Below are 22,738 nucleotides of genomic sequence, written 5' to 3' on the forward strand. Positions count from 1 at the left end.
CCACCTGGGTCACACCACCTTCTCATAAGCTATTTCCTGACAGTGACTGAACCCAGCAAGAATAAGGAAGGTCTAGCCCTAGAAAACAGGGTCTTCTCTGATGGGTACCTTTGGCATGGGAACTTTCCAATAATGGTCTTGCCCAACTTTTCTTAGAACTCCACTGCAGTCTAAGATGTTTCTATCCAACCTAACCTCCTTCTCTTTCTCCTTCACTCAGAGTCAAATCATCGTTGCAGTCTAGCAGCTCTGTTTTCTCTGGCTTTTTCCCTATGTTCTCTCACATGCATTTAGCCTAATACATTTCTTGAACGTCTAATCCCATCTTTGTGTCTACTTCTCAGAAGACTTGAACACAGCATGTCAGCCATTTCCACTTTAGTAAAATTAAAAGCATCTAAGGCTTAAATAATTACCCTGACCTTAAAACAGAAACTTAGAAAACATTCCTACTTAATTAGGACACATGCCTCAGGTTAAAAAATAATGCTGTAGATCGTATGGTGTATTAAAAATCTTTGCCAAATATTTTATTTTCTAACATGCCAAAAACTATTTTCTCCTTTTGATTAAGTTTAATTTCAACTGACAATGCTGCTTCTGGCTCTTGATAGATGCCCTAATTTCTGCCTTGCTGCTGCTTTAGTACACTGCTATTCAATACTTCCTAATGTTAGCTGAACTAGATTCACTATTCCAGGCAGAATAATGGCCTGGATTATGCAGAGAAGCTCTAGAGAAGCAAATTTTAGTAGGACTAATTTTTAAAGTATTCTTACTTCAAGAATTTTTTTTTTTTTTTTTTTTTTTTGCTTTAGTTCCATACAACTAAGCAAAGGTTAAATCCAGAGTAGTCAATCTAAATTTTTGGAGTAGTCACTACTAACCATTTCACTTCTTAGCAAATACTTTAAAGAACACAACTTTGTAAAAGCAAAGTTAACCTCTTGAGAATTTTTGGACATCCACTGGCTTTCATGGGACTGGCCTTTCCAAAGTTAAGTACAGTGGATATCCTATTAACCAATACAATTTGGACTAATAGTTGTTTAATCAAAAAAACGAAGAATTTAAAAAACTATTTCTATATCCTATAATCATTTTATTCTAACCTAAGAAGAAATATGCATTTAATTCACAAATCTTTTATCATAAGACCCATCTTTTTTTTTAACATGGGTTCACTGATATGAGCCTCATTCTCACAAAAGCAATACACATATACCCTATGATATCTAGTTTGATTTTAATTTTTTTTGAGACAGGGTCTTGTTCTGTTGCCAAGGCTAGAGTACAATGGCACAATCATGGCTCACTGCAACCTCAAACTGCTAGGCTCAAATGATACTTCCACCTCAGCCTCCCAATTAGCTGAGACTACAGGTGTACATGACCATGCCCAGCTAAATTTTTTTGTAGAGACAGGGTCTCACTTTGTTGCTTAGGCTGGTTTCCAACTCCCTGGTTCAAGGGATCCTCTGGTCTCAGCTTCCTAGAGTACTGGGATAACAGGTGTGAGCACTTGGCCCAACAGCAATTTTTAAAGTGCCTTTCCCTTATTAAACCCTTTGGAAGCACTCACCTGAGCTTTCACTGAAACAATAACTTTTCTCTTTCATACTTAACATGTCATTGACTCATATTCATTGTCATCAAAATAATAGATTCAAATGGCATAAGCAGGCTTGGGAACAACAAACCCAAGTGATTCTTGAAAGACATTTTAGACTTGCAGGTCCCTGTGTTATATTTGTCTCTGCTTTTTTGTTGTCTTATACAAAAACAGGCCACTTAACCACATTTAGGCCATAGTTTGCTGACCCCTAATATTAGACAAGCTAGAGTAGGCAACGTATGTGCCTGTCTTACAGATATCTATTACATACTTATAGCAACTGACATTTACTTTTGAAAGCTTACGATGGGCCAGATACTACGCTAAGTGCTTCATGTGCATTATCTGATTCAATCTTCACAGCCATCCCATGGTATAAATTCTATTATTCCTTTTACAGATAAAGAAATCGAAATTTGGAGAGATTAAGTAACTTCCCAAAAATTAGTAAGTGGTATAATTTAAAAATAAGTGGTGGAATCATAATCTAAATTCAAAAAGACCAACTTCTGAATTACTAAACCATACCACTTCTGAAAAAGCATTTAGCTTTTCAAGGACATACAGCACAATGATCTTAGAACACAGTGCTAATTTACAAATTATTCATAGAGAAATTAAAGGAAGATTTGACATCTTAACCCAATGAGTGAATGTCTAATGGTATAACCAGGCACTGATAAAGGTATTCTGGAAGAGACACCAGATTTTCAGTGTCACAAAGCTAAAGTTAGGAATGATGCGGCTGGGTATGGTAGCTCACGCCTATAATCCCAGCACTCTGGGAGGCCGAGATGAGCAGATTATTTGAGATCAGGAGTTCAAGACCAGTCTGGCCAACAAGGTGAAACCCCATCTCTACTAAAAAAAATACGAAAATTAGCCAAGCGTAGTGGTGGGTGCCTGTAATCCCAGCTACTTGAGAGAATGAGACATGAGAATCGCTTGAACCCGGCGGGGCGGAGGTTGCAGTGAGCCGAAATTGCAATACTGCACTCTAGCCTGGGCAAAGGAGCAAGACTTTGCCTCAAAAAAAAAAAAAAAAAAAAAAAGGGCCGGGCGAGGTGGCTCACAACTGTAATCCTAGCACTTTGAGAGGCCGAGGTGGGTGAATCACCTGAGGTCAGGAGTTTGAGACCAGCCAGGCCATCATGGTGAAACCCCATCTTAAAAAAAAAAAAAAAAAGAAAGAAGAAAAAGGAAAAAAGAAAAAAAAGGAATGACTGCTTTGCTTTTTCAATAAGGAGAATTTTAATTATGGAACACAGAAGTGCAACAAATTATCTTAAAAATGTAACATTCAGTTTCTTTCATAAAACATTAAAATAATAAATTACACTAAAAAATGGGAAATTAGAGCCGGGCGCGGTGGCTCAAGCCTGTAATCCCAGCACTTTGGGAGGCCAAGGCGGGTGGATCACACAGTTAAGAGATCAAGACCATCCTGGTCAACATGGTGAAACCCCGTCTCTACTAAAAATGCAAAACATTAGCTGGGCATGGTGGCGCGTGCCTGTAATCCCAGCTACTCAGGAGGCTGAGGCAGGAGAATTGCCTAAACCCAGGAGGCAGCGGTTGCGGTGAGCCGAGATCGTGCCATTGCACTCCAGCCTGGGTAACAAGAGCGAAACTCCGTCTCAAAAAAAAAAAAAAAAAAAAAAAAAAGGGAAATCAGCAACGGAGTGGGTTAGGCAGATACTTAGAGGTACACTGAAGGTGACAGGAGGAAATACAAGCAGAAAGACATGTACAATATCCAGATGGTATTCATATGGTAATTGAGAGCATTTTGGGCAGGAAGATAATGTTACAGAGGTCCACAACAAGGGGTATTGTGCAACAGTATCCCAGGATACAAAATTCAGAAAAGCAGTAACATAACTAACTAATGGAATCCATGAAGGCTAATCAGGTAGCCCACTGAGTGCTCGGTAACAAATATAATTTCATTCTCACAGTCACCTTATGAGACGAAGACTGTTATAATCCCCATCTCTGATAAGGATGCTGAAACACAGAATTAACTGTTAAATAAATTACCTAAATTCACACAGCGAATAACAGTGGACATGGAATTAAAATCCATACAGATTTCCCCCACAGTCCACATACTCTTAACCACTCTGTTACAAATGATTTCTTTGGCTTAGTTGTGCCACTGAAAGCAAGTGACTGGCATCAGACTGTCTTTCAGCATAGAAAGCGTTCCAGGCACTGGGCTGAGGATCATGGTAAAGAATTGCCAGAGCAACTAGAGAGGCTACCTTGGAAGAACTGTGTTAACAGAGATGTTGCTGAGGAAGTAACCTGAGCATGAGAGAAAGATTAGCTTAATAGAAGACTATACCAATCTGGGCACATTAAACTAGCAAACTATAGTTTTAAAAATGTTTATAGCTAAACTGAATACAATTCCAGTCACAAATCCTGGTTCTTTGTAAGTACTTGTATTGAACTTTTAATATATGAGTATGTGGCTGGGCATGGTGTCTCATGCTTGTAATCCCAGCACTTTGGGAGGCCGAGGTGGGCAGATTGCCTGAGCTCAGGAGTTCGAGACCAGCCTGGGCAACATGGTGAAACCCCATCTTTACTAAAATACAAAAAATTAGCTGGGCATAGCAGTGTGCACCTGTAGTCCCAGCTATTCAGGAGGCTGAGGCAAGAGAACTGCAAGTACCCGGAGGCAGAGGTTGCAGTGAGCTAAGATCACGTCACTGCACTCCAGCCTGGGCAACAGAGCAAGACTCTGTCTCAAAAAAATAAATAAAAATAATAATAATTATATATATATATATATATATGTATGTATATATAATTAAAAAATTAAAGTAGCCATATTACAAAAGGATTTTTAGCCACACCACTAGAAGAATGCTGACAATTATCATCTAGAACAAGAAGTAATTGAGGAAGTTCCAATGTTGGGCTTTAGATGTGTTTTCTGAACTACTGACATAATATTCCTTAAACTACATAATAAAATTAGTATGTACTATAAACAGAGAGATGTTAGAGTCTGGACTAGCAAGGTAATCTTGTAATTTAGAATTTGCTATTCTAACTTGCCTAATGGAAAGAAAGTAGGAAAACTTACTGCCTTTCTAGTTAATATGAATTTCTTTTTTATTGTTAGGTCAACAAGATAAACCAGAAATGTAAGCAAGAGCTGACCTGGAATACAAACTTAACATTCTAGATCCAGCTCCTAAAACACAGCCCTGTTAATTCACTGTCAGGCAGCACACAGGAAAGGCCAAATAAAGGGACAGTTTGAGGACATATTGCAAACGGTCACAGGGTCCTAACAGCTTTAGGGCTCTATAACTTTGGTAGGATGTCCATATGGTCTCATGAAAAACCTGGACACAAAATAAAATTAATTTTTAAAATACAATTGTGTTGGTCAAAAAAAAGACAGAGACATACACCCACACCCACACCATGATTTAGGAAATATACCTATAGTATGGAAAATATAATGACCAATCTACATTATATTCTGAATTTTGCAATATTGAATGCAGATTTCATAAGAATTAGGAAAATGTATGTATGTACATTTACAAAGTACATATTCCCAGAAAGAAAAGTTCAAATTCTGAATAGTAAATAGTCTAGTTCAGACTAGCAATCCTTGGGTTGTATTGCTGGCAAAACCAGCATGATTTCTAAGAGTACAAATACTACCACTATTTGGCTTGACAGATTACTGTAACCTAAACCCACTGCTAATTTCATTAAGAGCTGTGCACCCCTGAACCTAGAAGATTACTTCTTGCCACTGCAAATACTCTGGTTCTTCCTCTTTAGGAACACCAGAATAACTTCTCATCAATATTCTATTTAAAACACAAAAAGAGAGAGACTCAAGATGGCTGATCACTAGCAGCTTGGAATTGTAGCTCCCAGTGAAAGTGTAGAGAACGAGAGGATGCCACACTTTCAGACGAATTTTTGTTGCTCAAGCACCAGGGAGGAGCCCCACAGGTCGCCAGCGTGACTCTTGTGGCCGGTGAGGCGGTTTTGCCGCCGCCTTGGTGCAGAGTCAGGAAAGCACCATCAATCTTAACGCCGCTGTTTTGGCCGGCACAGTGGGTTGCTCAGATTTTAGCGCTGGGAATCCACAAGTTGGATGTCCACTCGGAAACCCAATTATAAAGACGGTAATGATAAAGACCACAAATGGATAAATCTATAACAAAGGGAAGTAACCAGCCTAAAAAGGCTGAGAATACCCAAAATCAAAACGCCTCTCCCTCTACAGGGGATCACAGTTCCTCATCAGCAATGGAAAAAAGCCTGATAGAGCCAGGCGCGGTGGCTCAAGCCTGTAATCCCAGCACTTTGGGAGGCCGAGGTGGGTGGATCACAAGGTCAAGAGATTGAGACCATCCTGGTCAACATGGTGAAACCCCGTCTCTACTAAAAATTACAAAAAATTAGCTGGGCATGGTGGCACGTGCCTGTAATCCCAGCTACTCAGGAGGCTGAGGCAGGAGAATTGCCTGAACCTGGGAGGTGGAGGTTGCAGTGAGCGGAGATCGCGCCATTGCACTCCAGCCTAGGTAACAAGAGTAAAACTCTGTCTTAAAAAAAAAAAAAAAGCCTGATAGAGAACGAGTGTGTTCCATTCACAGAAGTAGGCTTCAAAAGGTGGTTGATAAGAAACTTCTGTGAGTTAAAAGAACTTGTTCTAACCCAATGCAAAGAAACTAAGAACTTTGAAAAAAGGTTTGACGAAATGTCAACAAGAATACACAATTTAGAGAGAAATATAAGTGAATTAATGGAGCTGAAAAACACAACACGAGGACTTTGCGAAGTATGCACAAGTTTTAACAGCTGAATTGATCAAGCAGAAGAAAAAGTATCAGAGGTTGAAGACCAATTTAATGAAATAAAACAAGAAGACAAGATTAGAGAAAAATGGATAAAAAGGAACGAGCAAAGTCTCCAAGAAATATGGGACAATGTGAAAAGACCTAATCTATGTTTGATAGGTGTACCTGAATGTGACGAAGAGAATGAATACAAGCTGGAAAATACGCTTCAGGATATTATTCAGGAAAACTTTCCCAAGCTAGCAAGGCAGGACAATATTCAACTCCAGGTAATACAGAGACCACCACAAAGATATTCCTCAAGAAGACCAACCTCAAGGCACATAATCGTCAGATTCATCAGGGTTGAAATGAAGGAGAAAATACTGAGGGCAGCCAGAGAGAAAGGTCAGAGAAAGGTTCCTTTTTTACCCATAAAAGGAAGCCTATCAGACTCACAGCAGATCTCTCAGCAGAAACCCTACAAGCCAGAAGAGAGTGGGGGCCAATATTCAACATCCTTAAAGAAAAGAACTTTCAACCCAGAATTTAACATCCAGCCAAACTAAGCTTCATAAGCGAAGGAAAAATAAAATCTTTTGCGAACAAGCAAGCACTCAGAGATTTCATCACCACCAGGCCTGCTTTACAAGAGCTTCTGAAAGAACCACTATACATATAAAGGAACAAACAGTATCAGCCTTTCTAAAAAATACCAAAAAGTAAAGAGCATCTACATAATCAAGAATTTACATCAACTAATGGGCAAAATAGCCAGCTAACATTAAATTGCAGTATTAAATTCACATACATTATTATTAATTCTAAATTTAAATTGACTAAATCCCCCAATCCAAAGACACAGATATGCAAATTGGATAAAAAGCCAAAACCCATCGGTATGCTGCATCCAGACCCATCTCACATGCAAGGATACACAAAGACTCAAAACAAAGGGATGGAGAAAGATTTACCAACCAAATGGAGAGCAAAAATAAATAAATAAAAAGCAGGAGTTGCAATTTTTGCCTCTGATAAAATAGTATTTAAAGCAACAAAGATCAAAAGAAGCAAAGAAGGATATTACATAATGATAAAAGGATCAATGCAACAAGAAGAGCTAAAGATCCTAAATATATATGCACCCAATACAGGAATACGCAGAAATACAAGACTTATAAAGAGACTTAGACTCCCACACAATAATAGTGGGAGACTTCAACATCAATATTAGACAGATCAATGAGACAGAAAATTAACAACGATACCCAAGATTTGAACTCAGATCCGGAACAAGTAAACTCAATTAACATTTATAGAACTCTCCACTTGAAATACACAAAATATACACTCTTATCAGTACCACATCATACCTACTTACAGGTTTAAATCAAATATTGGTTGGCTGCTTGTTTGTTATTTTCTTCCCTCATTTTTTTTTTAATGTCTCTATTATTAAGAACAATTATAGGCATGCCCATTTTTAGACTGCATTCTAGCCCGGGCAGTAAAGCAACACCCTCATTCTCTCTCCCTCTTCCTCTTTATTTATTTATAAATAAATAAATAAATAAATAAATAAATAAATAAATAAAACACAGAGAGGAAGAACTGTCTGGGTTCCTTAGTTTTCTGGTTCAGATTCTAGTCCATAGTAAGGCCCAGCTGTATTTTTTTCCCTTGAGTTCCAAAAGATAATATGTATTTTTTATTAAATTTTTTTCTGCTTTTAAGCAGATTTTGGTTACTTGCAATCAAAGAGCCTGACTAAAACAGGCAGCAGGCTTTAATTTGAAATCTAAAAGCCTGGGATGTCTAAGCAACCCAATTCTGAAGCAGAACAATGGAATTTAAAAAGTACATTGAAATATTAAACCTCCTAATCAATGCTATTCATGAGTATCTCCTATTTTGAATCACAGAATCTGGGCCAAAATGCATTCAGAGAAAATGCATGTCATTCATGTAGAAATAATACTTCTCAACACTATAATGCCTATAAAATTAAAAATTACATTTAACTACATTTTCTGTGACAGTGGCTTCCAAATCTATTTTAGGCAGCAGAATATTTTCTTCTAATAAAATCTTAGGTTCATGACAAATGCAGAGCATAGATGAGATCTGCTCTGGCAGAAACATATATATGCACACGCCTGGGTAGTAGGCCCATGTGTGCATGTGTGAAAACGTTGCCGAAAACCTTGTCTGATGGCCAACCTCTTCCCCTGTTAGAGACTCCCCCTGAGGAATCACAGTGGAACCCCTTTGGCCTTCATGGAACCCCTGTGGCCTGTGTGAATCAGAGCTTGAAAACCACTGTGCTGGAAAGAGACAGCTGCCCTTCCACACTCTACAGCCACAACCAAGACACTAAATCAGTCGTATCTATTTACCTGTGAGCTTTAAAACGTTTTCCATCAACAAAAAAATCAGTATCTGGGCAACAAGGTTTCACATAAAGCTTCAATAAATCTTCTCCTAATTCAGATGCAGGCTCCAAGTCATAATTATCTTTAAAAAAGAAAAACAAGACTAAAAAATAGTTTAATATTACAAACATCCAAAAATTGTCTTCTATTATTAGCAAGAGGTTTCCCACATAATTCTCTCAATTAGTTGGAATATTTAAGTGGTAAGTTAAAAATAAACAAAACATTTAAATTATCTATACTTTCTCCTTTGAAATACATGTAATTCTACTTACATGTAAATACAGATAGAGTCATGCATTTCCTTAATAACAGTCATGCATCCCTCATTGACAATTCTGAGAAATATGTTGTTAGCTGATTTTATTGCTGTGTGAACGTCACAGAGTGTACTTACACAAACCTAGATGATATAGCCTATTACACACATAGGCTATATGGTGTAGCCTATTGCTCCTAGGCTATAAACCTGTACTGCATGTTACTGCAATGAATAGTGTTGACAACTGTAACACAATGTTAAGTAGTTGTATAATGTAAACATATGTAAACACAGAAAAGGTACAGTAAAAATCTGGTATCATAATCTTATGAAACCTCTGTCATATATGTGGTTGAATATGAAGCTCAAAAAATTATAAAATACCATTTATATAAGGAGTAGAAAGATGATACATCAGTAAAAACGACTGAGAAATGACCAAAAAGGAAAATCAAGAAAGCACGGTGTCACAGAAAGCAGAATTTTCAAGGAGGGCAGTATTAACAATATGAAAGGCTGCAAAGAAGTTAATAAGATATAGACAAAAAATGTCTGTTAAGCTGGCAACTGGGAGGTTACTGATGAACGTGGGGATTTTACATGGAGTGATGGAGTAAATAGTCAAAGGGCAGATGGTTGAGAGGTAAATAAGCTCTTTTCACTTAAACTCACAACTTGTTTGGCCACTTTAAAGGATTGTCATAGAGCCATGGCAGAGCTCTAGACAAGAGTAGGAAAACTAGATTTCAAGTATCAGCTCTGTAATTGCTCTGTGTGATCTTGGGAAAGTCTCTTATGCTCCCTGAGTCTTAGGGTCCTATCTGGGTCTTACTGATAAAATCAGTCTGTAACACTTCTTAGGGTTTTATGAGACTAAATTAAATAAAGCATACAAATGGATCTACCTCAAAGCCTAGAATGTCTATTCATTCACTCGTAATTAGATATAGTGATGGTAATGTAACAGGAAACTAACCAGGATAGATCAGGTGAGCAATTATTGCTTTACACACCAGTAATAAGATCCTTTAATCCAACAAATATTTTCAAATACAGTCAATTCTGCTCTAACACTTGTTTTGAAAAAAATGAGTTTGATCCAATACAATTCATGTATTAGGGAATAATTTGAGCATAAGATGAATTTTCCATTCGCTTAGGTGCAAAATTCACACGAGAAACACTAGGCTAAAGCAGAAAGCTACACTCGGCTGAACTGAGCCATGCATATACACACATGCACACCTAAATATCTACCAGATACCTCAGTTTGCTGCATGTGTTGTTAGCCACACCCATCTATATCTGGCTTTATAAATTCCCGTCTGACTTCAGACAACTATTAAGAAACGCTTTTCTTTGAATATTTTTATGTTTCAGCATGGTCTGACCTTTCTGAGCAGAGCACCAGTAAACTTGGTTAAAGGATGGTTAAACAGCAAACATGCCTTGGAAATTAGATATATCTATTACTCCAGAAAAATTTAGAAACTTTCCTCCCCTGGAGGCCATTTCCTTATATTCCAGGGTAGGGAAATTACCTTCTCCTCCCCTCCCAAAGATTTACCTTCCAAAGTAAAGGTCTGTCTGTCTCTGGAGAAGAGAATGGGAAGATCTGCCAGCAATCTGTGAAAGCTGAAAGGGTCCTAATTTTGGTGTTCCTCTTCTATGGTGCAATCCCACTACATGAGCTGGGTAACATCAGGCCCTCATTGCATTGCATCACAGAGTTTAGGCAAGAGCTGGCACTAAGATGCTCTGCGAGTGATAAATGGTCTGTTCTCTGATCCAGGGACCTCAGACTTCCTGTCAGAACCTTTCTCTACGCATACGTCCATTCTTAATATTCTCTTCCCATCAATTCACAATAACTCACAAGCTGCAATCCTTTGGAAATCCACTTCTACAAGCAAACTTCAGGTCTTTTTCATGATAAAATGCTATTATGTATTATAGTATCTATGTATTTCTTAACCACTTAACATGCATAAAACTAGGCTACCATTTTTATTAGGGTATTATTTTTATTAACGTGTCATGGCAAAGTTTTGTGTAACAGCAATTTCTGTGTGGTACAGTGTTTTTAAGGAAAGCATATATTGTCTTGTAACAGAACTGACTCTGCTCAAGCTTCTTTACTGGTGTAGATTATACTAAGGACAATAATATAGAGGCATAGTGGCTAAAAGGAGAATTGTGAGTTATGTATGGATTTATTCATAATAACCGTATCTGCAACTACTTGGGAAAACCTGGAACTAACAATACTGTTTTCAGTTCTCCATGCTTACGTTAAAAAAACAAAAACAAAAACAAAAACAGTAAAGCATGTTTTTGAAGTATGCTTTTCTCTGTATCAGAATATGGTTATTTTCATGGCTATAAATAAAGCTCCATAAAAAAATACCTCACCATTGGAAATTAAATAATCTCTGTCACTGATATCCTCTGGAATTTCATGCTTCTGAAGAGAACAATCCGATGAGTTCTTAGACTTTGGAAAATTGATGTCAAGCTGCTTTTGTGATATCCCAATCTCCACTATCTTTTTCCTAAGAATTTCCTCTTCATAGCTTTTTACGTTTCTGTTTGATGAATATACAACCCTAGAAGACAAAATATGAAATACTAATTAAATAATATTGGTGATTCTTTTTTTAACTTGGGTTTTAATTATGTACATAAATAGCAACATGAGAACAAGGAGTTCTAAGGCTTGTACATTTTCTCTAGGTGAAAGGGTTTCAGATTAGTTTGCTTGTAGGATGGTATCACCCAAGATAACAGAGTTCCAGTCTAGTTTTTCCTGAAGAAAAAAGCCAAATTAATACATTCAATACTAACTTCTCTGCCATTTTTCTGTAGAAATACTGATTTATTCTATGGCATTTCCAATGTTTACCTATAACTGATTAAGATGGGCAGAGCCTGGAATTTTCTACTTAGTTCCAGGTGAATTCTTCACATTTCCTGGCTTTTGAAAGTTCTCCTTCCACAAATCTTCTATGAGGATATATCCTCATAAACCTGTCATATAATCTCTCCCCACTGACCTTGGCAAACACGAAAGCTTGCTGTGGATCGTTGTGTATAATACAGGGAGCTAATCCCATTAAATCAGGCAGATACACTAGCTTCTTTATTTTTGAACCTCTAGCCAAAAGGAGTCCAGTAAGGCCAGCAAAATCAGTAACACCAAGTCTTGGAAAAAATCCAGGAGGTGCATTTTGGAGATGGTCATAGCTGTCTAACCCACACTGAACCAAACTTTACATCTTGGGCTTAGTTTGGGAGTACGCTTCCTGACACCAGCTTGTGTATGGCTCACAGTAGTGTTGGAGCTGTGAGATGCTTTCTTCAAGCAGGCTCCTTGATTCCTCCACATACTTTGATTGACCCTCAAGAACTGAGTAGAGTGAAAGCTCATCAAACTTCATGGAATTTTTGGGAGGTGAGTCCTTTTTTTGGTGCAGCATAGACTTTGAAGGTGAGCAAGCTCAGGCTGGCTGGCCCCAAGGACCTCTGAATTACATTGAACATGTTGCTGGCAGTGGTGGCTCTAGCCATATTGATTCTTTTTTTTTTTTTTTTTTTTGAGATGGAGTTTCGCTCTTGTTACCCAGGCTGAAGTGCAATGGCGCGATCTCGGCTCACCGCAACCTCTGCCTCCTGGGTTCAGGCAATTCTCCTGCCTCAGCCTCCTGAGTAGCTGGGATTACAGGCACGTGCCACCATGCCCAGCTAATTTTTTGTATTTTTAGTAGAGACAGGGTTTCACTATGTTGACCGGGATGGTCTCGATCTCTTGACCTCGTGATCCACCCGCCTCGGCCTCCCAAAGTGCTGGGATTACAGGCTTGAGCCACCGCGCCCGGCCGGTGATTCTTAAAAAGAAAGAATGCTAGTATCCTTAGTGTGCCACTTTCGTATATAATATTAAACCTTCTTAATTTGGACTAACTGTAGAAAGGTAAATCTAAAACAGCAGAAGCAGGCTGGGCATGGTGGCTCACACCTGTAATCCCAGCACTCTGTAGGCCGAGGCGGGCAGATGGCTTGAGCTCAGGAGTTCAAGACAACCCTGGCCAACATGGCGAAACCCCGTATCTACCAAAAAAAAACACAAAAATTAGCTGGGCACGGTTGTAGGCACCTTTAAGCTACTTGAGAGACTGAGACATGAGAATTTCTTAAACCCAGGAGGCAGAGGTTGCATTGAGTTGAGATCGTGCCACTGTACTCCATCCTAGGCAACAGAGCAAGACTCCATCTCAAATAATAATAATAAAATAAAACAGCAGAAGCCAGGTACAATGGCTCATGCCTGTAATCCTAACACTTTGGGAGACCAAGGCAGGAGGATTGCTTGAGCTCAGGAGTTCAGACCAGCCTGAGCAACACAGCGAGACCTCCTCTTTACAAAAAATTTTAAAACTTAGCAGGGCATAGTGGAATGCGCCCAACTACTTGGGTGGCTGACGTGGTAGGATCATTTAAGCTCTGCAGGTCAAGCTGCAGTGAGCTGTGACCATGCCTCTGCACTCCGGTCTGGGCAAGAGAGTGAAATCCTGTCTCAAAAATAAATAAAAATAAAAAAGAAACAGCAGAAAGTTTGAAAAGTAGTCTATAAAAATGTTAAATGTTAAAAAGCAATATATAATGCCAGAAATGGGAATTGCCCAAAACATGGCTGCCACTGGCTGCCCAGAGTGAGTGCCACCTCACCCCTGGGCCCTTCGATGCCTCTGTTTCCCCTTGGAGGACTACGTGGCAGGTGGAGCTTCCCAGGGTCCTGGTGAGAAGTATGTCTGTAGGAGTTATCATGGCTATTTCAGGAGCTGTCTTCCTTCCTGTGAATTTTGTCATGCATCAGTAAAATTACTCCATAGATTTGCTTGGAAGGCACTGCATTTACCAAGATGGCTGGAGCCACGTGAATGGGCATAAATGGCTAAGGTCTGGCAACCATCAATGTCAAGAATCCATGCACCTGGCCTGAGCTGATCCCTCTGCCCTTCAGGGTTTGCGATATGAGATACTGAAAATGACAACTCAGAATATTCCTGAGAGAGAACTGTCCTGTGATGTAGAAGTAACTAAGGATTAGAAAACTAAACATTGTATGTTCTCACTCATAAGTGGGAGCTAAGCTATGAGGATAGAAAGACAAAAGAATGATACAAAAGAATGGTGAGGGAAAGGGTGGAAGGAGGGTGAGGGATAAGACTATAAATTGGGTACTCTGTATACTGCTCGGGTGATGAGTGCAAACAGAAATCACCACTAAAAAACTTATTAATTTAACTAAACACCACCTGGTCCCCCACAAACCTATGAAAATAAAACAAAAACAAAAAATAATAATGCCAAAAAATTAGAAAATCTAGGCCAGGCGCAGTGGCTCACACCTGTAATCCCAGCACTTTGGGAAGACAAGGTGGGCAGATCACAAGGTCAGGAAATCAAAACCATCTGGCTAACGTGGTGAAATCCCATCTCTACTAAAAATACAAAAATAGCCAGGCGTGGTGGCATGCACCTGTAATCCCAGCTATTTAGGAGGCTGAGGCAGGAGAATCACTTGAACCCAGGAGGTGGAGGTTGCAGTGAGCCAAGATTGCGCCACTTCACTCAGGCCTGGGTGACAGAGCAAGATTCCATCTCAAAAATAATAATAATAATAAAATAATCTAGATGAAATGGACAATTCCAAGAAAGACACAAACTACCAAACCTGACTCAAGAAGAAACATAGCATCTGAGTAGACCTACAACAAGTAAAGAGATTGAATTAACAATCAAAATCTTCCCTCAAAGAAAAAACAGAACCAGATAGCTTCACCGGTAGATTCTACCAAATATTTAATAACCCCAATCCTTCACAAATTTTTCCAAAAAACAGGAGAGGAAGAAACACTTCCCAACTCATTCTATGAGGCCAGTATTACTAATACAAAAGCAGACAAAGGCATCACAAGGAAAGAAATACACAGGCTGACATTCCTTATTAATGTAAATGAAAAAAATCCTCGGCCAGGCGCGGTGGCTCACGTCTATAATCCCAGCACTTTGGGAGGCCGAGGCGGGTGGATCACGAGGTCAAGAGATTGAGACCATCCAGGTCAACAAGGTGAAACCCCATCTCTACTGAAAATACAAAAATTAGCTGGGCATGGTGGCGCGCGCCTGTGGTCCCAGCTATTCGGGAGGCTGAGGCAGGAGAATTGCTTGGAGAATTGCTTGAACTCAAGAGGTGGAGATTGCAGTGAGCCGAGATCAAGCTATTGCACTCCAGCCTGGGTAGCAAGAGCAAAACTCCATCTCAAAATTTTAAAAAACCCTCAACAAAATAACTGTAAACTGAAGCCAGCAGCATATAAAAAGGATTATACACTATGGCAAACAGATTTATCTCAGGAATTCAGAAAATTAACGTTATACACCATCTCAGTAAAATAAAGGACAAAAACCACGATCATTCCAATCAATGCAGAAAAATCATTTGTCAAAGTCCAACACCCTGTCATGATAAAACTGTCAACAAACTATGAATTAAAGAGAATGTCCTCAACTTGATAAAGGACATCTAAGAAAAATCCACAGCTGACATCATACTTTAATGGTAACTGAAAGATTTCTTTAGAAGAGCATCAAGGATGTCTGTTCTTATCACTTCTATTCAACATTTTACAGGAAGTTTTAGCCAGGGTAATTAGGCAAGAAAAAGAAAAGGCATCATTGCAATGTAAAGAAATAAGTAAAGCTATCTTTCTTTATAGATGACAAATTTGTATATGTAGAATCCTTGGAAATCCACAAAAATACTACTAAACAAGTTCAGCAAGGTTGCAGGATACAAGACCAACATGTAAAAATCAATTATGTTTTTATATACTAGCAATGAACAATCAAAAATGAAATTAGAAAATAATTCAATTTACAACAGTATTCTAAAAAATAAAAATGCCAGAAATATATTTAACAAAAAAAGTACAAGACACTCATTGAAAGCTACAAAACAATGTTGAAAGCAATTAAATAAATGGAAACACATTCCATGTTCATGGATTAGATAACTTAATATTGTTAAAATAGTAGTACTTTCAGAATTGATCTACAGATTAAATGTAATCCTTATTAAAATTTCAGCTGACTTTTTTTTTTTCCAGAAACTGACAAGCCAATCCTCAAATTCAAATGGAAATATAACGGATCCAGAATAGCCAAAACAATCTTGCAAAGAACAAAGTTGGAGGATTCACACTTCTCAATTTTCTAAGCTTCCTACAAAGCTATAGTAGTCAAGACTGTGTGGTACTAGTATAAGGACGGTGGATGTATAGATCCATGGAATAGAACTGAGTCTAGAACATAGATATATGGGCAACTAATTTTTGACATGGGTGTCCAGACAATAATGCAATGGGGAAAGAACAGTATCACCCATAAATGGTGCTGAGACAACTGAACATCCAAATGCAAAAGAATGAAGTTAGACCCTAACCTCATACCATATACAAAAATTAACTCAGAATAGATTAAAGACCTAAATAGAAAAGCTAAAAGTATAAAACTGTTATAAGTAAACATAGGCATAAATCTTCATGACCTTGGATTAGGCAATGGTGTCTTACATATGATATCAGAAGCACAGAGACAAAAGAAAAGATAAAGTGGAAATCGCAGAAATTAAAGATGTCTGATTTCCAGAATACCCTAAAAAAGAACCCATAGAATGAAAGAACACTTCTGCAAATCATGTCTGATAAGAGTCTACTGTCCCAGTATATACAGAGAACTCTTAAAACATAATAAAGAGAAATAGTTCAATTTTAAAATGGGCAAAGGATGTGATTAGTTTTCCAAATATGTAAAAATGACTGACATGCATACAAAAATTGTTCAATATCATTAGCTATCATGAGAATGCAAATGAAAACAGTAAGATACCAGTTCACATCCACTAGGATAGGCATAATTTTTTTTTAAAAACCCAGATAACATGTTGAGAATATGGAGAAATTTGGAAACTTTGTACATGCTGGTGGTAATGTAAAATGGTACAGCCATTTTGGAAGAGTCTGTCAGTTCCTCAAAAGGTTAAACAGTTACTATATGACCCAGTAATTCCACTCCTAAGTATGTAATACAAGAGACTTGAAAATGTATGTTCACACAAAAATGTATATAAATGTTCATAGCAGATTTATTCATAACAGTCAAAAAGTTGAAGTAACCCAAAAGCCTATCATCTGATGAATGGGCAACAAAATATAGTATATCCATATGTAGGGGGGATTAGGTAACATAGCAGGCCTGACTGCTATACCTTGAAAGATTTATTTACAAGCTTGGTCCTTGGCTGGTATCTGGAAGCATGGATTTGGGTGGTGTTCTTGGCATTCTCTAAATGTAAAAGTGGCTCACTATGTCTAAATCGTTTATACAAGCAATAGTTTATGCTGAACACTGACTTTCCTCCTGGGAGTCTCAAATTTGGGTACACATTGGGTAGGAGTACCTACATAACCAATTCCCAATAAAAAACCCTGGGCAATGAGCTTCTAATGAGCGTCCCTTGTTGCCAACATTTCAGAAGCATTGTCACAACTCCTTGTTGGGGAAGTTAACTGTGTCCTCTGTGATCTCACTGGGAGATGACCCTTAGAAACTGGTGCCTTGATTTTCATGAACTTTGCCCCACACAGCTTTTCCTTTTGCTTCCTTTCTTTGTAAATCATAGCGTTCAGTATGACTATATGCTGAGTATTTTGAGTCCTCTCAGAAAATCATCAAACCTGAGGATGATCCTAGTGACCCCTGATCTATCATATAAAATATGCAGCCATAAAGGGAATGAAGTATTGATACATGCCACAACATAGATGAACTATGAAAATATCATGTCAAGTTTAGAAAACCAGACATAAAAGGCCATATACTCTATGATTCCATTTATATGAAATGACCAGAATAGGCAAATCCATAAAGACAGAAAGTAGGTTGTTTGCCAGGGGCTAGGTGAAGGAGGAAATAGGGGTGACTGCTAATGGCTATGGGGCTTCTTTCTGGGATAATAAAGATATTCTGGAATTAGTGATATTGGTGGCACAACATTGTGAATATATTAAACCACTCAGCTATACACTTTAGAAGGGTGAATTTTACAGTATGTGAAAATTATATCCATTAAAAAAAAGAGTAGATGGGAGGAAAGAAATTGGTGAGAGTGTGATAGACAATTCTCGAGGAGCTTTGACGTGAAAAGGAGCAGAGCTTTAGGGTATTAGCTGGTAGGGTATTAGCTGATAGTGAAGTCAGGTCAGAAAAAAGTTATTTTTTAGGTGGGGGAGAAAATACCATGCTTAAGTGAGGAGATCTAAGAAGAAATTTTCTGTGGAAAAATGAAAACTGCTAGAACAATGTCCCTGACTAGGTGAAAAGGAATAAGATGAGATCTGGTGGACAAACAGAGGATTTGATTTTAGAAGTACTGACAGTTCATCAGTAATAACAGGGAGGAAAATAAAGCATACAGGTACAGACACAAGTATGTGAATTGATATGGAAGAGGTCTATAAAAGTTCTCACTGCTTTGAGTTTATCAGTGAAATAGAAAGGAATGTCATCAAAAGTGAGGATGAAGAGGAACACCTGAAGGTTCAGGAAACAGGAAGTATAAAATAATACTCCAGTAAAGTGGGAACTCAAATAGGACTAGGGAAATATAGGTGATTGGCCACATGCTATGGCTCATGCCTATAATCTCAGCACTTTGGGAGGCTGAGGTGGGAGGATTGCTTAAGCTCAGGAATTCTAGACTAGCCTGGGCAACACAGCACGACCCCATCTCTATAAAAACTAGAAAACTTAGCTCAGTGTGGTGGCATGCACCTGTAGTCTGTAGTCTCAGCTACTCAAAAGGATCACTTGAGTCAAGGTGTTCAAGGTTACAGTAAACTATGATTGCACCACTGTACTACAGCCTGGGCAACAGAATAAAACACCATCTCAAAAAAAAAAAAAAAAGGGAAATATAGGTGATTACATGTAGTATGACTAACAGCACTAAGTGCCTACTGGTGGTTAGCATGACTATGTGTTTTTCCAGCCACATTCAACTGTATGAATGCAGAAGTAGAGAAGTCAGAGTTGAATCTAAGATTTGGGGTACTGACATAAAAATCAAATTTAAAGGGAACAATGGAGTTGAAGCTGTGTGCAAAGGGAGTAGTAAAATGATAGCAAAAGGAATTTAAGCTGAGTAAGGAGGAAAATGAGGACATAAGAGGATAAAAGACAATTAAAATATAGGCTGGACTTGGTGGCTCATACCTATAATCCCTGCACTTTGGGAGGCTGAGGTGGGTGGATCACGTGAAGTCAGGAGTTCGAGACCAGTCTGGCCCACATGCCAAAACCCTGTCTCTATTAAAAACACAAAATTTAGCCTGGCATGGTGGCAGGTGACTGTAATCCCAGCTACTTGGGAGGCTGAGGCACAAGAAATGCTTGAGCCTTGGAGGCAGATGTTGCAGTGAGCTGAGATCTTGCCACTGTCCTCCAGCCTGGGTACCCAAAAAAAAAAAAAAAAAAAAAGTAGTAACAGTAACTCTACCAGGACCTGCAATTAATGAACTATTGGACTTGAAGTCCTAAAGGGAATAAGCTAGAAAGACAGGATGTAGAAGTTAAAGAGTAAGATTCCTGGCATCAAGATTATGGGGGCTGCAGCTATTGGTAACAGCACTATTTAGGATTTGACATGGCAGTGAGTAGTTGAGGTAGAGTGGATAACAAGATTACTAGAAGACAGGAATTGAAGGCACTGAGAGACCAGGTTACTGGAAACATCATCTATATAGCAATTGCAATGACTAAGACATAAACTTAGGCCGGGCGCGGTGGCTCAAGCCTGTAATCCCAGCACTTTGGGAGGCCGAGGTGGGTGGATCACGAGGTCGAGAGATCGAGACCATCCTGGTCAACATGGTGAAACCCCGTCTCTACTAAAAATACAAAAAACTAGCTGCGCGTGGTGGCGCGTGCCTGTAATCCCAGCTACTCAGGAGGCTGAGGCAGGAGAATTGCCTGAGCCCAGGAGGTGGAGGTTGCGGTGAGCCGATATCGTGTCATTGCACTCTAGCCTGGGTAACAAGAGCAAAAACTCCGTCTCAAAAAAAAAAAAAAGACATAAACTTAGGAAAACTGACAATAGTGGCTAAAATCTTTAAGGAATGAGGACTGATCTGGTAGTCTGTAGATGACTGTCCTGTGATACAGACTAGAAAAATGACAGTCAACGATAGGGGAATAAGAAAGAAGGAAGCAAGGACATTCATGAATGTCTCAAATGTACCAGAATTTTGGTGTTATTCAGGTATAGTGAGGTCAACAGATCAGGAGACAATTGCCATTGAAAATATAATTTGTTAGTTATAATTTACAACAAGAAGGGTACACCACACAGGGCCACACAGGGAAGCAAGGGGATTTGTCAGAAGCAGCAAGGGGAAGGCATGGATAAAAGCCTTTATTGGGATTTTCAAGGGAAGGAATAAGCAAGGCAAAGTAAGCAACTGAACAGGATCAGGACTGGATTGTTTGAATAATGTTGGCTGGCTCTGGGCTATAAGAGTGACCCATAGTTGTCTGGTACCTGTCTATGGGATGACTAGGGGAAAAGAATATCTCCTGAAATACGAGAACCAGATAGAGAATGTGGATATATGGGTTGGTGCATGTACTTAGGATTGGCTAGTTCTCAGGCAAGTCATTTACTATCTCTAGGAATTAGCTAACCCTGGGAAGGTCAGTCTTCTCCCCCAACCCCATCAACAAGACCCCAGATACCAGAAAGAAAATACAACAAGGAAGACACCTATTCCAAATACTTTCAATCCTTGTAGTATAAAGAACGTGGAAGAGACAATGGCCACTGCCAAAGAAAGCTTGCAGAGGAAATGATATTCTTTGTTCTGTGCTCTTTTATGTGTTTACCTGAGTGAGACTTTATCCTGGCATCTCCCAGGATAAAAACTAAAAATTCAAAGGTCCTCCCTCTTTTCTTTACCTCTCACATGCACATGCATTCTCACAACAATAATCAGCTTATGATCCTGAATTGAATTTTAATCATGAGGTCATAAAGCAAGCACAACTTTCCACTGACAATCATTTGACCCCTATCTGAAGTCACTGCATATAAAACAACTTTTCAAAGGCTGTATTTCACATTCTAACTCAAGTGCACAAAGTGCACACCAAAGGGTTATAATAAGTAGCAACATAAAAGATTATTTCAAAATCTTTATCTGTTACTTAAAAAGGATATTTCACGGCCGGGCACGGTGGCTCAAGCCTGTAATCCCAGCACTTTGGGAGGCCGAGGCGGGTGGATCACGAGGTCAAGAGATCGAGACCATCCTGGTCAACACGGTGAAACCAACACGGTGAAACCCCGTCTCTACTAAAAATACAAAAAATTAGCTGGGCATGGTGGCGCGTGCCTGTAATCCCAGCTACTCAGGAGGCTGAGGCAGGAGAATTGCCTGAACTCAGGAGGCGGAGGTTGCGGTGAGCCGAGATCGCGCCATTGCACTCCAGCCTGGGTAACAAGAGCGAAACTCCGTCTCAAAAAAAAAAAAAAAAAAAAAAAAGGATATTTCACAAAGCAAAAATTCAAGAAATTATTTTATCAGAATTTTCACTAGAAGAAATTTTCATGTCAACATTTGCCGTTGTACTGCTTTCATTTTGCCTTCTTTTCATACAAATTTCAAAGCAATCTGCCTTAAAAGCAAAAAAAAAAAAAAAAAAAAAAAAAAGGGCATGTTCCAAGTTCTTTCTATGTGCAAGACACTACATGAGGCACCACTGGAGATGTGCACATCAATGAGACAATCTAATCTCAAGGAGCTTACATAATTACAGGCACACACGACTAACCTAATACAAAACAGAATATGAATAAGTGCTTGAAATAGAGCACTGCGGAGTGCTATGAAGCACAAAGCCAGCTACTCCAATTGCTTTCTTTGAAATGAGAAAACTGAAGCTGAAAAAATAAAACAAAATAATGCACAGTCAGAAGATCTTATTGCCAAGTCCAGTCCAGTGTTTCCTCCACTCTCCCATACTGGGTCTAACTCAATCTTTTCTAATCACTCTTAATGATAGCAAATAAAAGGTATCACTGATGTAATGTCTCCCTTTCTCTTTTTTTTTTTTTTTTTTTTTGAGACGGAGTTTTGCTCTTGTTACCCAGGCTGGAGTGCAATGGCGCGATCTCGGCTCACCGCAACCTCCGCCTCCCAGGTTCAGGCAATTCTCCTGCCTCAGCCTCCTGAGTAGCTGGGATTACAGGCACGCGCCACCATGCCCAGCTAATTTTTTGTATTTTTAGTAGAGACGGAGTTTCACCATGTTGACCAGGATGGTCTCGATCTCTCGACCTCGTGATCCACTCGCCTCGGCCTCCCGAAGTGCTGGGATTACAGGCTTGAGCCACCGCGCCGGCCGTCCTCCCTTTCTCTACTGTATAAAAATTTGATCTATGCCAAGGATCTTTTTGTTTTGTTTTAAGACAGAGTCATGCTCTGTCATG

The 22,738-nt window shown here is 39.0% G+C and overlaps 1 protein-coding gene and 1 pseudogene across 5 annotated transcripts in view; both read right to left on the reverse strand.

Annotated features, from left to right (window-relative positions):
• Positions 1 to 22,738, reverse strand: part of BTBD8 (BTB domain containing 8) — a 133,902-nt gene that overhangs the window by 94,437 nt on the left and 16,727 nt on the right. For 3 of the 5 annotated variants that reach the window (XM_074381436.1, XM_003933307.4, XM_074381439.1), the window contains 2 exons: positions 11,545 to 11,738; positions 8,835 to 8,952 (listed from right to left, as the gene is read on the reverse strand). The exons of 1 other annotated variant lie outside the window; for it this stretch is intronic. In XM_074381436.1, the coding sequence (XP_074237537.1) occupies positions 8,835 to 8,952; positions 11,545 to 11,738 (312 nt within the window). Of the gene's footprint in view, positions 1 to 8,834; positions 8,953 to 11,544; positions 11,739 to 22,738 lie in introns of those variants that run through there. One more of the 5 variants, XM_074381438.1, reaches the window with a different exon arrangement.
• Positions 11,745 to 21,693, reverse strand: LOC141580346 (MICOS complex subunit MIC26 pseudogene; annotated as a pseudogene).

Source organism: Saimiri boliviensis, chromosome 11 (assembly GCF_048565385.1).
Source record: "Saimiri boliviensis isolate mSaiBol1 chromosome 11, mSaiBol1.pri, whole genome shotgun sequence".
Classification (NCBI taxonomy): Eukaryota; Metazoa; Chordata; class Mammalia; order Primates; family Cebidae; genus Saimiri; species Saimiri boliviensis.